The sequence below is a fragment of the Salvelinus fontinalis genome, chromosome 4, assembly GCF_029448725.1.
Source record: "Salvelinus fontinalis isolate EN_2023a chromosome 4, ASM2944872v1, whole genome shotgun sequence".
Taxonomy (NCBI): domain Eukaryota; kingdom Metazoa; phylum Chordata; class Actinopteri; order Salmoniformes; family Salmonidae; genus Salvelinus; species Salvelinus fontinalis.
This window is the reverse complement of record NC_074668.1, coordinates 77,094,255-77,112,011: the sequence shown is the minus strand read 5'-3', so window position 1 is coordinate 77,112,011 and position 17,757 is coordinate 77,094,255. Positions and strand designations below refer to the sequence as shown.

The following is a 17,757-nucleotide window of genomic DNA, read 5'->3' as shown; positions in this document are numbered from 1 at the left end:
CCACTCTGTTGACATCAGCGAAAAAACCAACCGGGCGGGCGGCCTGAAAGAGAGAGCACGGCTCGACTGAGTTACGGAGGAGGAGAGGAGTGCAGGCTCAGCTCTGAACAAAGGAGGAAGGATGAGAGAGACGTGCGCGTGGTGACAAACCCTCAGATGTCACTCCACTCTGCTCTGCCACCCAGCTCCTCACATCGCCACAGAGAGGGAGATAGAGTGAGAGAAACTGATAAAGGGTTTTGGGGGAGAACAGAGAGACAGAGACACACACAGGGAATAAACAATTGTCATATTAACTTTTTGATGACCCACAAACTTTGTTTTCCTTCTGAAACTTGTCTCATCTTCCCATCTCCCAAGTGCAGAACAACATATTTAACACAACGAGAAGCGGTGATACGTGTAAACAAAGAAAAGTTGTGATTAGTTAACCAAACTGGTGGTTGAGAGAGACGAGGTGTCTAAAGTTGTAGTAATATGTTTATCCAAACTTGTGGTTAAAATTAGATCTTCTTAGGGTCTTAAGTTATTTTTCCTCCACTCACTCTCTTTTTCTTTCTTCCCCCCTCTCTGTCTCTCTGCAGGATGAGGAGGGGTATGAGCAGTCGGCAGACGTGCGGTCGCAGCTAAAGTTCTTTGAGCAGCTGGAGAGGATAGAGAAGCAAAGGAAGGATGAACAGGAGAGAGAGATCCTACTCAAAGCAGCTAAAGTAAGTCCTAGTCGCCTTCTTGTTATAACGGCATATATCCCTTTTAGTTACAACCACACAGTCAATGAAGTGTTTTCACATTCAATCCTGATCTTTAGCCCAATTTAGCAATACGCTGAAATCTTACCAGTTTCAGGTACCCCTTTTCCAAGCCTACCTAATACACCATGAAGGCCAGTGTAGGGACTGTAGCTCTGTTGCTATTGTGTGTGTTACTTGTGTGTAAGGTGGTGTGTAAGGTGGTGTGTAAGGTGGTGTGTAAGGTGGTGTGTAAGGTGGTGTGTAGGGTGGTGTGTAAGGTGGTGTGTAGGGTGGTGTGTAAGGTGGTGTGTAAGGTGGTGTGTAAGGTGGTGTGTAAGGTGGTGTGTAAGGTGGTGTGTAAGGTGGTGTGTAAGGTGGTGTGTAAGGTGGTGTGTAAGGTGGTGTGTAAGGTGGTGTGTAAGGTAGTGTGTAAGGTGGTGTGTAAGGTGGTGTGTAAGGTGGTGTGTAAGGTGGTGTGTAAGGTGGTGTGTAAGGTAGTGTGTAAGGTAGTGTGTAAGGTAGTGTGTAAGGTGGTGTGTAAGGTGGTGTGTAAGGTGGTGTGTAAGGTGGTGTGTAAGGTAGTGTGTAAGGTAGTGTGTAAGGTAGTGTGTAAGGTGGTGTGTAAGGTGGTGTGTAAGGTGGTGTGTAAGGTGGTGTGTAAGGTGGTGTGTAAGGTAGTGTGTAAGGTAGTGTGTAAGGTAGTGTGTAAGGTAGTGTGTAAGGTAGTGTGTAAGGTAGTGTGTAAGGTAGTGTGTAAGGTGGTGTGTAAGGTGGTGTGTAAGGTGGTGTGTAAGGTAGTGTGTAAGGTAGTGTGGTGTGTGTTCCTTGTCAGTGTCTAGGGCAGTGTGGTGTCTTCGCTGTTCCTGCCCAGGCCCTAGCTAACAGATGAAACCGATTGCGCCCTCCGTAGAGTGACCTCAGTGTGTTCTCCCACCCCCTCGCTCTAGGGCTCCTTTGTCCTCTCATTGTCCCCAAACACAACAAGCAGAGGAACCACTGTGGAACTCTATACAGTCCTCTGATCTGATCCTCCTCACATACCTGCTGACACGCCCAGAGCTAAAAGCGTGTCGTGTCAGCCATCTCAGTACTCAGGACAACCAGCTTCAACAGTAGTGGGCAGGGGAGCCTCAGAGAGCCTTACAGTCTCAGAACAGATGAATTGCATCTAGGCAGTCTCTGCACACTCATGTGTGTCCATCCAGTCACACTCAGACTGTTGAGACTGGTGTAAACACTTCTTGCACACACTTAACTTGTAATAGATTGTGAAATGACTTGAATAAATTCTCACTTACTTCATACAATCTATCAAATAAGACAGGTACATAATTCATTAGACATACAGTATGATGCAAAGGTTCAATACTGTCACCACCAATAGAAGGTGTTTTGAAGGGAAATGCCCCACGGTGAGACATTAGAGAGAAGCTTGCTTCATTTAATACATCTTCAACAGAGACAATGTCCCACAGCTGATTGCATTACCACTTCCCTGTGTTAACAGCATTGTTATGGTCTGGCCCTGCCAGGACATTAGAAATAGTCAGACTGATGAACAATGACCCGCCTTGCCGCTGTTATAGTTGGTAGTTAGGAAACTACTGCCTTGACAGCAAAGCTGTTAACCTGTCTGGCTCTGGCGTTCCGCCAGCGGAACTCCTCCCACATTCCACTGAAAAGGCAGAGGTTGAAATTCCAAAGATATTTTTTAGAAATATTTAACTTTCACACATTAACAAGTCCAATACAGCAAATGAAAGATACACATCTTGTGAATCCAGTCAACATGTCCGATTTTTTAAATGTTTTACAGCGAAAACACCACATATATTTATGTTAGCTCACCACCAAATACAAAAAAGGACAGACATTTTTCACAGCACAGGTAGCATGCACAAAGCCAATCTAACTAACCAAGAACCAACCAAACTAACCAACAAACAACTTCATCAGATGACAGTCTTATAACATGTTATTCAATAAATCTATGTTTTGTTCGAAAAATTTGCATATTTCAGGTATAAATCATAGTGTACATTGCAGCTACAATCAGAAATTGCCCCGAAACCAGCCAGAATAATTACAGACACCAAATTCAAATACCTAAATACTCATCATAAAACATTTCTGAAAAAATCGATGGTGTACAGCAAATTAAAGACAAACATCTTGTGAATCCAGTCAATATTTCCGATTTTTTTAAGTGTTTTACAGCGAAAACACAATATAGCATTATATTAGCTTACTACAATAGCCTACCACACTACCGCATTCATTCATCAAGGCACGTTAGCGATAGCAATAGGCACGTTAGCGATAGCGAATAAACCAGCAAGATATATAATTTTTGACTAACCTTGATAAGCTTCATCAGATGATAGTCCTATAACATCAGGTTATACATACACTTATGTTTTGTTCGAAAATTTGCATATTTAGAGCTGAAATCAGTGGTTATACATTGTGCTAACGTAGCATCTTTTTCCCACAACGTCCGGATATTTTTCGGACACTTTTTCTGACACACATATTCTGACCAAATAACTATTCATAAACATAACAAAAAAATACATGTTGTATAGGAAATGATAGATACACTAGTTCTTAATGCAATCGCCGTGTTAGAATTCTAAAAATAACTTCATTACGATATGCAGTTTACGTTATGGCGAGAGCGTGCCCAAAACCTGGCCGCAAACTACTAGTTCACATGTACGACAGATATATGAAATAACATCATAAAATGGGTCCTACTTTTGCTGATCTTCCATCAGAATGTTGTACAAGGGGTCCTTTGTCCAGAACAATCGTTGTTTGGTTTTCGAACAGCCTTTTTCCCTCTCGATTTAGCAAGCACACTTGCCAAGTGGCGCGAATCTCTCCATCGTCAACAAACTCAGAGAACGGAACACGGCAAAACTCCCGAAAAAATTTCAATAATCTGATTAAACTATATTGAAAAAACATACTTTACGATGATATTGTCACATGTATCAAATAAAATCAAAGCCGGAGATATTAGTCGTCCAAAACGACAGCTTATCAGAAGGCAAGTCCAGTTCCCTTCTCTCGCTCTCCAGAAAACAGGAAACTGGTGACACGTCATGCCAAGAGCTATTATTCGAGCCCAGATCAAGTTACACACTCAATTTCTTCTCTCACTGCTTGTCGACATCTAGTGGAAGACGTATGAAGTGCATCTAAACTAATAAATATCAAGGACTTGAATAGGCAGCCCCTAGAACAGTGCATCGATTTCAGATTTTCCACTTCCTGTCAGGAAGTTTGCTGCAAAAGGAGTTCTGTTTTACTCACAGATATAATTCAAATGGTTTTAGAAACTAGAGAGTTTTCTATCCAATAGTAATAATAATATGCATATTGTACGAGCAAGAATTGAGTACGAGGCCGTTTAAATTTGGCACAATTTTCCCCCAAAGTGAAAACAGTGCCCTCTGTCCTCAACAGGTTTTAAGCACCAAGCTTTATTTTGTTATTTTAAAAGATGCAATCTCAGGGCCTAACTGTAAGTGTCTTTAGAAGGAGTATATGACAGTAAGTTTTACTTAACATCAGTTTATCACACCTGAAAAAATCTTTGGTATAACTGTATAACTAATATGCAATGTGTATTGTCTGGGCTCATTATTATGTCATAGGAGGGTGGCACATTAATTAATCTGATTTCCACTATACACTTCCTACAGTATATTTCAGTTTCTAACTGGTATATGAGAGAGAGAGAGAGAGAGAGAGAGAGAGAGAGAGAGAGAGAGACAGAGAGAGAGAGGAGAGAGAGAGAGAGAGAGAGAGAGAGAGAGAGAGAGAGAGAGAGAGAGAGAGAGAGAGAGGAGAGGGAGAGAGAGAGAGAGAGAGAGAGAGAGAGAGAGGAGAGAGGAGAGAGAGAGAGAGAGGAGAGAGAGAGAGAGAGAGAGAGAGAGAGAGAGAGAGAGAGAGAGAGAGAGAGAGAGAGAGAGAGAGAGAGACCCCCATGGCCCTTTGTAAACAGTCCATGTTTTCTCCTTGCTGACAGCCAGGCTCCACGCTGGGGCTCCCTTATAACTTGACCTCTTAAATAAGAATCTACTAAAATAATCCACTCCTCCGTCCATTTAAAATATGACTCAGGGATGCTCCGGCCGACTGGAGGGCAAATGCAGTCGTTTTAGTTGAGATACCGACCAGTACGTGAACCGCCTGATATATTTAAAGCCAATTAGCAAGGAGTAGGGCAAGACGACTGCATCTGTTCATGAAGGCGGGATGGAGGGAGGGAGCCAGGGCACGGGTAGCTAGACTCTTGCGTTCCAGCACCACTGAAGGCAAATAGCATTTGATTGCTTATAGTAGAAAAAAGAAACATCAGGAGGAGCATCACGTTCAGAGATATTAATGAAGTAGTCTTTAACACCACCGGGATGACCATGCTCTTAGAGAGGTTAGGCTATGTTAAAGACACATTGGACTATTTCTAGTCATATCCCTAACCTTCATTCAAGCTAAATTAATTTATGCTAGTTAAACAGGAAGTCCATTTTTTATAAAATGATTCCCGCACTGTTAGCTGCCTGTATTACCATAGCATAGAGGAAGACCTACGGGTCGAAACGTTGTACAATAAAACTGTGGGAGCATTCAACAGTGTATCTATCTTTCTTTCATAGAAGAAGTACACTGCGTCTCTGATAGCTACAGTAGGCTAGTACTGTGATAGTGTGGTGATCTGGCAGGGTGCCACTAACAGTGAGCTTTTAGAAGAGTCCTTGTATGGTTAATTGGAAGCCCTGTGGTTAACAGCTCACACAGACAGGTACAAGCTGCACAGGCAGCTCAGCTCTCACTGACTAATTACAGTGGCGCTCCAGTACTGTGTACTCTGGTCCTGACTCTAGAGAGATCCACACACACACACACACACACACACACACACACACACACACACACACACACACACACACACACACACACACACACACACACACACACACACACACACACACACACACACACACACACACACACACACACACACACACACACACACACACACACACACACACACACACACACACAGAGAGAGCAATGGCACTGGAACAAAAGAGGGACAGACAGACAGAGTGCCTGTGACTTTCTGAGTTTGAGCACATTCTCCCGGCCCTGTGTGCTCTGCTGGCTCGCGCAGAATTTTTAATAACCTCCTTTGATTAGAATTTCCCTCCAGCAGCTTATTTACGGCGGGATTTGGCGCAGGTTTAAAGGGCACTGGCCTCGGGCGCTCAATAGCACTTCTATGAATCCAAATACGATGTCCTTGACACCTTGTATCCTGTTCCCATTTTGTACTATTTTTGTGGTGGCTGCAACAGATGAGGGGGTCCTTAAACCAGCTGTTAACCTGTGTCCCCCCCCCCTAACTCTGCAGAGTCGCTCCAGGCAAGAGGACCCAGAGCAGGCTCGGCTGAAACAAAAAGCTAAGGAGGTAAGCGCTGTGCTGGAGATCATTACCCTTGACATTTTCCCAAGACTTCAACATATAAATTTTTCATGCCTTGCTACATATGTAATGCCATTTAAAGGTCTGACTTAAAAAGTTGTAGGAATTATTTGTGCTGATTGATGTCCGGCTCGTTTGGAAAAGTGGTTTCTATAGAACAGAGACACCACACCAAAGAGATCCTCTTCCTCTTTTCTCTCTCTCTCTCTCTCTCTCTCTCTCTCTCTCTCTCTCTCTCTCTCTCTCTCTCTCTCTCTCTCTCTCTCTCTCTCTCTCTCTCTCTCTTTTTCTCTCTCTCTTTTTCTCTCTTTCTTTCTCTCTCTTTCTTTCTCTCTCTTTCTCTCTCTCTCTCTTTCTCTCTCTCTCTCTTTCTTTCTCTCTCTCTCCCTCTCTCTTTTTTTGGCTCCCGATAACATTTTGGAGACTGCTGTTCATTGTGCATGGCTCTTTCAAAGAGATAGATTGGGTGAGCATATCAGTGTTGTGAGTACCGGTTTAATATTCACCATAGCACTTTCCGTAGAGCCATTTGCAATGTAAAGGCTGATTGAAAAATGTTTACTGTCACAGTTATGTATACATTTTAGTTTAAAACATTGAAATGGCTTTGGCACTGTAGGCGCACAAATGGGAAATATCAGAAATAAAGTAGGAAGCGAATGTTCTTATTTGTTAAATTGAGTTGTTTTAGTCTCCCAATTTTCTAAACAAATAGACATTTCTATATGGGGATCATGTGGATCCCAAAAAGTAGACCACTCTTCTTCTTTGCGGTTTGTTAATTTCGTGAAATAGTTTGGCTACGATGAAGTTGGTATGTGTTCATGTTAATCGACACCTGATGTAGTATGTTGAAACCGGAAGAGCAAAAAATGACTTGTGATTATTGAAAGGAAGAGTAAGAGCATAAACACTCTGTACAGCTACAGTGTCTTCAGAAAGTATTCATACCCCTTGACTTATTCCACATTTTGTTGTTACAGCCTGAATTCAAACTGGATTAAATATAATGTTTTTCTCATCCGTCTGCACACAATACCCAATAATGACGAAGTGAAAACGGGTTTTTAGAATTATTTTCAAATGTATTGAAAATTAAATACAGAAATATCTAATTTACATAAGTATTCTCACCCATGACTCAATATTTTGTAGAAGCACCTGACAGAGATTACAGCTGGGAGTCTTTCTGAGTAAGTCTCTAAGTGCTTTCCACACCTGGATTGCGCAACATTTTCCCATTATTCTTTTCAAAATTCTCAAAACTCTGTCAAATTGGTTATTGATCATTGCTAGAGAACCATTTTCAGGTCTTGCCATAGATTTTCAAGTAGATTTAAGTCAAACGTTTAACTCGGCCTCTCATTCACTGTCTTCTTGGTAAGCAACTCCAGTGCAGATTTGGCCTTGTGTTTTACGTTATTGTCCTGCTGAAAGGTGAATTCATCTCCCAGTGTCTAGTGGAAAGCAGACTGAACCAGGTTTCCTCTAGGATTTTGCCTGTGCTTAGCTCCATTTCATTTATTTTTTATCCTGTAAAACTCACAAGTCCTTAGCAATTACAAGCATACCCATAACATGATGCAGCCACCACTATGCTTGAAAATATGGAGAGTGGTAGTCAGTAATGTGTTGTATTGGATTTTCAGCAAACATAACATTTTGCATTTTTAATTGCTTTGCCACTTTTTTTGCGGTATTACTTTAGTGCCTTGTTGCAAACAGGATGCACGTTTTGGAATATTTTTATTCTGTACAGGCTTCCTTCTTTTCACTCTGTAAATTAGGTAGGTATTTAGGAGTAACTACAATGTTGTTGATCCATCCTCAGTTTTCTCCTATCACAACCATTAAACTCTGTAACTGTTTTAAAGTCACCGTTGGCCTCATGGTGAAATCGCTGATCGGTTTCCTTCCTCTCATTGGTCTTTGTAATTTAGTCTGTGTTTGAAATGCACTGCTTGACTGAGTGATCTTACAGATAATTGTAAGTGTGGGTTACAGAGATTAGGTAGTCATTTCAATATCATATTAAACAGTATTATTGTATGCAATTTTTATTCCTGAACTTATTTAGGCTTACCATAACGAAGGGGTTCAATTCTTATTGACTTAGCTTTTCATTTGTAAAAAAATATATTCTAAAAACATAATTACACGTTCACATTATGGGCTATCGTGGATAGGCCAGTGACCAAATAAATCTCAATTTAATACATTTTAAATTTACAATGTAACACAACAGAACGTGGAAAAGGTTAAGGAGTGTGAATACTTTCTGAAGGCACTGTAGACCATGGTAGATCTCTAGCAACATAGAGCTGCTTAGCCCCATTTCAATTCTATGTCCATACTAGTGTACCACTTAGTATGAAGCAATGTATTGGACATGCATTCCAAATGGTATGCTATGGACATTAGAATGGGGATCTTCTCTCCTCCACTCTGCTCTCTGTAAAGAGATCTTACACTACCACCACACCAGTGTGAGGTGAAGTGGTGCTTTTCCTTGGCTCTGTTCATTCGTTTAGAACCTTGAGACTAGATCTCAGCCTCCCCATAAGCCCTAGCTGCATATGCAAATGAGGCAGTGTAATAGGCTCTGCTGCGATAGGTTCGCCCCGGGGCGGTGTGATCAAAGTGGATCTCCTCCCCGTTAAGTGGCAGGCCGCTCATCATCTGGATGGGGCCAGATTATCTCCTGAGAAAGAAACGCGGCACGCGCACATTCTCATTTTCATTTTAGAATTTCAGAAGGAGCAGAGGGAGGGAGGGGGGGTGAAATTGTTACTTTATGTAATGTTCAGTACGACAGTCAGGGATGACACCACTACAGGGGGAATTTTTTTTCACTGTTTTTTTCGTCCCACCTTCTCTCTTTTTTTGCGTAATGGCCGTCGTTTCTCAGTCCTGTGCCTCTCTGGTTTTCATCACCTGACTGGCTCAAGGGGACAGAGCTAGCTGTTTGTGTCACCACGGTTACCGCAGAGGGAGTCTGTCGGTGGCGACTCCTCATTCAGCACATCTGCACAAATGTCATCAGGATAATGAGGCTGAGCTGCTCTTCCAGGCAACGGACGGACGGGTGGACAATCCTGCCACCCCTCTCTCCAAAAATAATTTTCTATGACAGTTATACTTGTTCCAAGAAATGTGTTTGAAATTGAGTTGGCGCCTGATTTGTTTGTAAAGGCAGGTGTGGTATATTGGGAGGGAACAGTGAGGTGTTGTTGGGGAACTTTATTGAGGCGCTTACAGATGAATTAAACCCAGTCAGAGTGGGATGATAGCATGTGTATGATAGAGACACATACTCTGGTAGTGTGATGGCAGCCTTGGCCCCATGTGGCCTCTATCAGACCTCTCCAGTTTCCACCTCAACCTAATCCATCCCCCTTCCCCGTCAGCCTTCAGTACCGCCCAGGCAGATAGCAAAAGGCATAAGGCCAAACGTGTGTAGCGCCCCTGTTTCCTCCATTCAGAAACATTCGCCCCAAAAGGTCAGATGGGCTATTTTAGAAATGCCCCCAGTGAAAATCAATGGCCAAAACGAGTATTCCTCATTTTTTTCTTTTTTGGTGAGGTCTGTGTGCTCTGTCTGAAATCCCACTGAGGCAGGAGGTGAGGCAGTGCCTCATCATCAGGTCCTCTCAGCACTGAGAGAGGGGTGGTGGGGGGAGTGGACCAGACCTACATACATCACAGTGTCAGACACACTGCGGCCATAGATTCATCATCAGAACTCCGTCTGGAGGCAGGGAGAGGAGAGAGGAAGACTCTCTCTGGTCTAAACTCATCATCCCCAGGACCTCACATCCCATTGGTCACATCACGTCATTTCAACGTGGATAACTTGGTAATATTTGGTTGAGACGTTGATCAATGAGATTACAACCTATATTCACCCAGTCAAAAAGAGTTAGTTGAATTACCAATGTGGTATCACTCTGCTTTCAACCATCTAAAGCACAACCAAATTCCAATAGAAAAACAATGTCTTGTTTTTAGTTGTCGCCCAAATGTACAGTATATCACTCAACCACTAAAAGCACAACTAAGTTTAAAAGGGAATACAATGTCAGAAATGTTGTTTTGTATTAATACAACCGATTAATGTGTTATCACAGTGCTTCATCTAATTGCAGAACCAAACAACCTGGGCTACAGTTGAAATTACAATATTAATATATGGCGCAAGTGATTAATGCTGTTCGAGATTATTACAGCAATTGTAAAAATCTCCACAAACCTGCAACGACCTATGCATTCTTTTTATGAACACATAAGAAGTCATTTTTACTTACAGTAACCTGAAAATGAGGCCATGGATGTGTTACTCATTTTAAGGTTTAATGTTACATTAGCTTGTAAGATATTTAATTATATTTAGGCTATTACAACAGTAATTTTGAATTGTGGTTGGTTGACAATGCAATCAACATTTGAAGGAGATGTATCTACTGCTTGGATAGTTTCATCTGAACCACCGGCTTAATCCCATCCTTTAACTTTTATTTTTGGTTGAGTTGGAGATGGGAATTCAACATACTGTATCATTTGTTAACTTGTTAATAGGCTAAATGTATTGTATTTCAGAAGTGATATTGAAATGTTTTTGCTTGTCAGTGCAACCAAATTTTAACATTTGAAGGAGATTTATCTTCTGCTTGGATCGTTTCTTCTCTGTGCCGCTGATGTAGTCTGGCTTTAATTCCAGTTTGTCTACAAATGAATAATTCATATGTTGGATTCACATCTCCATCTCAACCAAAAATCTAAGTGAAAGAAATGGACTAATTCAAATCAAACTTTAAATGCACTTTAAATAAAGTTTGATTTGATTTAGTCCTATTCTTTAACTGATTTGGTCACATTTATTTTGCTCTGTTAAACCTTCCCTTTGGAATGACTTCAATAGCAACAGTGAATCTATTTTGTTTTTAAGTGGAGATCCCTCGACAATCGTTCTCATGATATCACATTGGTAATAGTCAGTGACAAATATCAAAGTTTATCAGGGCTGGGCTCAGTTAAAACCCTGGATGGGAGACCAAAGGGTACCTGTAGATAGATCAATTATCTTGTAGGAAGTGCTGCCCAGCCTATAGTTTTTTGTCTGAAAGTGGATATAACGTTGAAGATCTGACGTAGTTTTAAAGGTGCAAATTCAACATATTTTATACAAGGTTTGTCTATGTTGCAATTTGGTTACCATGGTAACATAATCCCGTGGTTGAAATTTTACCCTCAAAATAAGAGTTGATTACTTTTTTCAAATTCAATGTATTTTTATTTTCCACGTAGATTCCACGTCACAATACGTTGACAAATAACGTTGATTCAACCAGTTTGTTCCCAGTGGGATGGTTCTGGCTTTTAGCCTATGATTGGTTGGGAGGAGTCGGTCAAACGTCTGTCAGCTGATTGGGATAAATGGTTTCCCTAGAATTTGTTGCCTTTGTAAGGACAGGCTTTTACTTTGATGATGGCACTTATCCTCCTAATTTCATTCTCGATCAAACCAGCTAAGAAATGCAGGTCATTGATGTTTCGGGCCATGGCTTCAGAATCTAATTTGTCGAAAACCATAAATAATTGATGGTAAATGTGTTATTGGAAAAGCCCAATTATATTTTATACGCCACATGCAATGCCAAGGCTGAGTGCAAAGCTTTTTGCGTCAGGTTTCCCACTAAAAGAAACATATAGATAATTGAAATAGTTGTAAAATGGGTTACAGACTTATCACAGCTTGATACACCTATGATAAACTTCCTGGCAAAATAGGAATTGAAAGAGGTGAACTTTGGCATCATCAGGTGACATGTTGATGCAGAGGAATATCAGGGGATGGACAGTTGGACACAGAAGCCTGTCTTTTGTTCCTTCCTCAAACACACCTGATTTTAAATAATCAACTAATCATGGTCTTCAGTCTGGACATGATTAGCTAAGCAGGTGTGTTTCTGCAGGGCTGGAATGAAAGCCTGCACGCCCAGCTGCTATCCAAGACTGTTTTACATAAAGATGATCCTCCACAAGAATTGAACATAGCCAGAGTATTTAGAGGCATATCACTATACAGTTTGTGTCTTTGACTATAAAGACTGTCAGTGAGACTGTTGTTAAGACAGCTCTTGGTTGCTCTGAATGCATCACGAGCAGGGCCGGTTCCAGGCCAGAGGGGGGCTGAGGGGGTGTTGGGGTGCGGGTGGTGAGATGTGGGAGCCCCTGTCTTCCCTTCCTCTCTCTTCTCATCCAGACAGTCGGATCTGTGTCCTTGCAGCGTTGCTCCACTTTACCTCAGAGTGATTTCAGACCCGTGTGAAACTGAGAGCTGTCCAATGGGAATCTCTCAGCTTTTTGTTAGAATAATTTTCCTCAAATATTTTTCCTCCTCGGGCGTTCAGAGGGAGTTTTTTCTTGCCTCGTTTGCACACCAGGATTGATCATGAAATGTCTTGAACCACGCAGCAATGAATTCTGCCCTCGCTCAACTCTCAACCTTGTATGGCACCAATTAAAAGCAAGAGGCGTTATATGTACAGTATGTCCTAGCCAGATGCATAAACATCTACATACATCCACATAGTGTATTACTGGATTGACTTGGAGTCAGTAGCATCAACATGACATAGAAACACTGGTGAACATTTTTACATTTTTCTCTTCCCACCTCCATCAAGAGATATTGTAGATTTAGCCAACTTATTTTAATTATAACCTCTGGATGTAACCAATGTGCTCCAAGACATCATTGGCTCTAAGACACATGTTCATGATTTCCCCAGCATCCCCCACAGATGACCAGGTCACATTTAGCCTGTAAAGGCGCTTGTGCAACAGGCCCCGTCATGCAGCGCTATTTCTCCTCTATTGTCAGAGGTGTCAGAGGACAAGGCTACAGTGCCATGCATTTATTACTACTTTTGTGTCTGTTGTATCTGTGGTTCACGGCCTCTCATTGCTTGGCCCCACAGAACCCATCATTGTACCCATTGTAGAGTGCTCGCTGTTAGGCATGCTCAGGGCTAAAGCCTGTCAGAATAATCACTATGATTATGAAGCCAGTTTGGGCTAGTTAACAAAGCGCTGACATTTGGTGATATACTGTAAGGACCAAAACATGGCAGAAAATCTCTCCGTTTCATTGAACTTTTACGTTTGGCTTTTAAAATATGCTCTTTGAGAGTCTCTGTACATGGAAGATTGTGTTCTACTACAGGAAAAACAGTGAGGTTAAGTACCTCTAACCTCTTAGTGGTTGTTACAAATGTGTATGTAGATACATGCAAATATCAGATATCCACAGGTCTTCTCAAATATTTCCCATTGTTGAAGTGTTTCATCAGTGTTGTTTGAAAGATCAAAGCGGGGCTATTTAATTGTTCATTTAATTATTTCAGAATGAAGATCTGTTTTGATTAACTCCTCAATATGCACAACCAACTAAATAGTCCACACTAGCACTATTTTTTGTTTTATTTGTTGCTTTGTTGTCTGGAGTTTCAACTTCTCTGTTTTTTTTCCTTTCTTTTTTTCCTCAAGACATATTATAAAGAAAAAATCACCAGGCTTTTAAAAATACCTTTGGTGTTCCTATGTGTTTTGGAATATTACAAAGTCCTGTAATGAGAAGGAAAACAACAAAAAAGGAGATTTGCCTCAGAGGGAGATTGCGGCTCGTCTTCTCTTGCAAAAGAAGCCTGTAGGACCACTTTTTCTTTGTGCGCTGTAGCACTCCTTGGGACTCCTGCGACAGGGGAATTGGGTACGCTGAGCTACGCTCGTGGCGGGGTGCCAGCCAGCCTCCCTCCGTTCCCGGGATAACAGGGAGAGGAGAGGAGGCAGGGTTGAGGACACGTTTCAATTAGGGAACAAACACCACACACACAGAGGAGAGAAGAAGAGCTAAATCCTGACCAGCCAGACCAACTCATATTCTCTTAACCTCTTTCCTTTCTAAACTGTACCTGCACTGGAGAACAATAGCTCAACCAGCCTGCCCCCTTTTTATTTGAGAAATATAATTTGTATAGAAATTCACGGGGGAAGGAAGAGGAGGGTAGTGTAAAAGAGAGGGGTCTTTGTGAGTTGATTCTCTAAGTGTGCCAGCTCTGCCTGCATGTTTCCATTAGATTGTCATGTTGGCTAATTAGAGAGCGGCAGCATGATTCACCTTGGTAATTAGCAGGACTTGCACACCACGTGCCTGGAGGCTAGTGTGAAAGAGGAGCCCAGCCTCAGTGCCCTGCAGTCTCCTCTCCCCTCCACTGCATGCCTGCCTTCTCTCTCTCCCTGCTTCCCTGTGAAGATTCTCTCTCTTCTCATCTACCTTCCACTTTTTTGATTTAGAAATGAATAAATCATTGCGATCGTCCTCGTCCTCTTGAATATCTGAGTTCACATCTTTTCCTAGATGCAAATGATACGTGATCAATAGAAAGGTGATGAGCACCGAATCTAACTCTTCAGAAAGAGAGGGGAAAGAGGGAGAGAGAAGACTGCTAGCCCAAGCACGGTTGCATGTAAAGGGAGACAATGTGAAAGAAGAACATTTCAAGTTGGACATTTTCCCTTAGATAAGCATTATTTTTAATGATCACCGCTTTCCTGGCGCTTCCTTATAATGCTGCTGCTTGAATATGCTTATCGGTGATTTCTGGGTTCCTCTGTTTAAAAACGTATTCTTTAAAAATAGTCTACAAATGTTATTCTAAGGAATGAAAATACTATCTCTGTGGATGGGTTTTGGAGTGTGTTTTATACACAACCAATTTTATATACACAGTCTTTATACACGGTTTAATTTCTGCAAATAAGTTGCAAATAAATACGAACCGTAGGGTCATGATAGTGGCCCTCACATGATGACCTTAGCTCCGGGGAGGGCTCATGGTGCTGAATAATTGGTTGTTGGCTCTGGAAATAGTTCTGACGTATCCATCCAGCTCAGGAGGAAATAGAACATGCTGAGACTATAACTAGGGTTCATTTCCATAGGTAACGTATATGTATAATGTATATGACAGCAAACAGATGCTTTCTTCATCTCTCTATTTTATGGTGAAGAAAAACACTTGACTGAAATTCCTCAATGTGGTATTAATCACTGCACATTCATGTATTCATTGTGATAAGCATGTCTATGTATAATCATTTGTTAATGCAGTGACTCATACCTACCTACAGTATGTGTGTTTACTCAGAATAAATACATATTGTGGTGCATAAAACATTTGTAAAAACAAAAATTGAAAGACGCTGTCCTACAATTTTCTTTCCTGTATCTATTTGGGATCATTTGTATCCAAATCCAGTTCAGTTAAAGGGGCAATCTGAGATTGCTACATCCATTTTTGGACTTTTAAATAGATTATATACAGTGCCTTCAGAAAGTATTCATACCCCTTGACTTATTCCACATTTTGTTGTGTTACAGCCTGAATTCAAAATGGAATACTGTACCTATTTTTTTTCTCTCACCCATCTACACACAATACCCTGTAAAGTGAAAACATATTTTTCAAAAATATCTAATTTACATCAGTATTCACACCCCTGAGCCAATACTTTGTAGAAGCGCCTTCGGCGGCAAATACAGTCTTGCGTATGTCTATCAGCTTTTCACATCTGGATTTGGGGATTTTCTCCCATTCTTCCTTTAAGATTTTCTCAAGCTCTGTTAAGTTAGATGGGGAGCGGCGGTGAACAGCAATCTTCAAGTCTTTCCACATATTTTCAATGGGATTCAAGTCTGGGCTTTGGCTGGGACACTAAAGGACTTTCACATTCTTGTTCTGAAGCCATTCCAGTGTTGCTTTGGCTGTATGCTTGGGGTCATTGTCCTGTTGGAATGTAAATCTTCACCCCAGTCTAAGGTTGTTTGCACTCTGAAGCAGGTTCTCATCAAGGATTTACCTGTATTTGACTCCATTCATTGTTCCCTCTATCCTTACCAGTCTCCCAGTCCCTGCCGCTGAAAAGCATCCCCATAGAATGATGCTGCCACCACCATGCTTCACGGTAGGGATGGCGTTTGACGGGTGATGAGCTGTGCCTGGTTTTCTCCAAAAGTAACTTTTTCCATTCAGGCCAAAGAGTTACATTTTGTCTTATCCGACCACAGAATCTTTTGCCTTTCACATGCCTTTTCGCAAATTCCAGGCGTGCTGTCATGTGCCTTTTTCTCAGGAGTGGCTTCTGTCTCTCCCATAATGCCCAGATTGGTTAAGTGCTGTAGAGACTCCATGACCAAGGTTCTTCTTGCCCGGTTGCTCAGTTTGTTTGGAGGGACAGCACTAGGCAAAGTCTGGGTAGTTCCATATTTCTTCCCCAGATATATACCTCATCACAATTCTATCTCAGAGATCTACAGACAGTTCCTTGGACTTCATGGTATAGTTTCTGCTCTTACATGGACAGGTGTGTTTCTTTCTAAACCATGCGCAAACAATTGAAATGGCCACAGATGGGCTCCAGTCAAGTTGTAGCTACACTTCAAAGGAAATCGGATGAACCTGAGCTCAATTTGGAGTGTCATAGCAAAGGGGTGTGAATAATTACTGTATATGAATAAGATATTTCTGTATTTCATTGTCAATACATTTGCAAACATTTCTAAAAGCATGTTTTCACTTTGTCATTTATATCAAAAAAATAAAAATAAATAACCTTTATTTAACCAGGTAGGCTAGTTGAGAACAAGTTCTCATTTACAACTGCGACCTGGCCAAGATATAGCAAAGCAGTGCGACACAAACAACAACACAGATTTACACATGGAATAAACAAACATACATTCAATAATACATTAGAAAAAGTCTATATGCAGTGTGTGCAAATTAGGTAGGATAAGGGAGGTAAGGCAATAAATAGGCCATAGTGGCGAAATAATTACAATATAGCAATTAAACACTGGATTGATAGATGTGCAGAAGATGAATGTGCAAGTAGAGATACTGGGGTGCAAAGGAGCAAAATAAAGAAATAACAGTATGGGGATGAGGTAGTTGGATGGGCTATTTACAGATGGCTATGTACAGGTGCAGTGATCTGTGAGCTGCTCTGACAGCTGGTGCTTAAAGTTAGTGAGAGAGATAAGCATCTCCAGCTTCAGTGTTTTTTGCAGTTCGTTCCAGTCATTGGCAGCAGAGAACTGTAAGGAAAGGCGGCCATAGTAGGAATTTACTTTGGGGGTGACCAGTGAAATATACCTGCTGGAGCGCGTGCTACTATGTTGACCAGTGAGCTGAGATAAGGCAGGGCTTTACTTAGCAAAGACTTATAGATGACCTGGAGCCAGTGGGTTTGGCGACGAATATGAAGCGAGTGCCAGCCAACAACAATTATGGGGTGTTATGGGTAAGAAAAACATATATTTAATCCATTTTGAATTCAGCCTGTAACAAAACAAAATGTGGAATACGTCAAGGGGTATGAATACATTCTGAATGCACATCGATTTTTGAAGAATATACAGTACCAGTCAAAGGTTTGGACACACCTACTCATTCAAGGGTTTTTCTT

At 41.4% G+C, this 17,757-nt stretch overlaps 1 protein-coding gene across 2 annotated transcripts in view; it reads left to right on the top strand.

Annotated features, from left to right (window-relative positions):
* Window positions 1-17,757, top strand: part of LOC129854449 (transcription initiation factor TFIID subunit 4-like) — a 102,872-nt gene that overhangs the window by 46,605 nt on the left and 38,510 nt on the right. For both annotated transcript variants that reach the window (XM_055921501.1, XM_055921500.1), the window contains 2 exons: window positions 585-710; window positions 6,157-6,213. In XM_055921501.1, coding sequence (XP_055777476.1) covers window positions 585-710; window positions 6,157-6,213 — 183 coding nt within the window. The remainder of the gene's footprint in view (window positions 1-584; window positions 711-6,156; window positions 6,214-17,757) is intronic.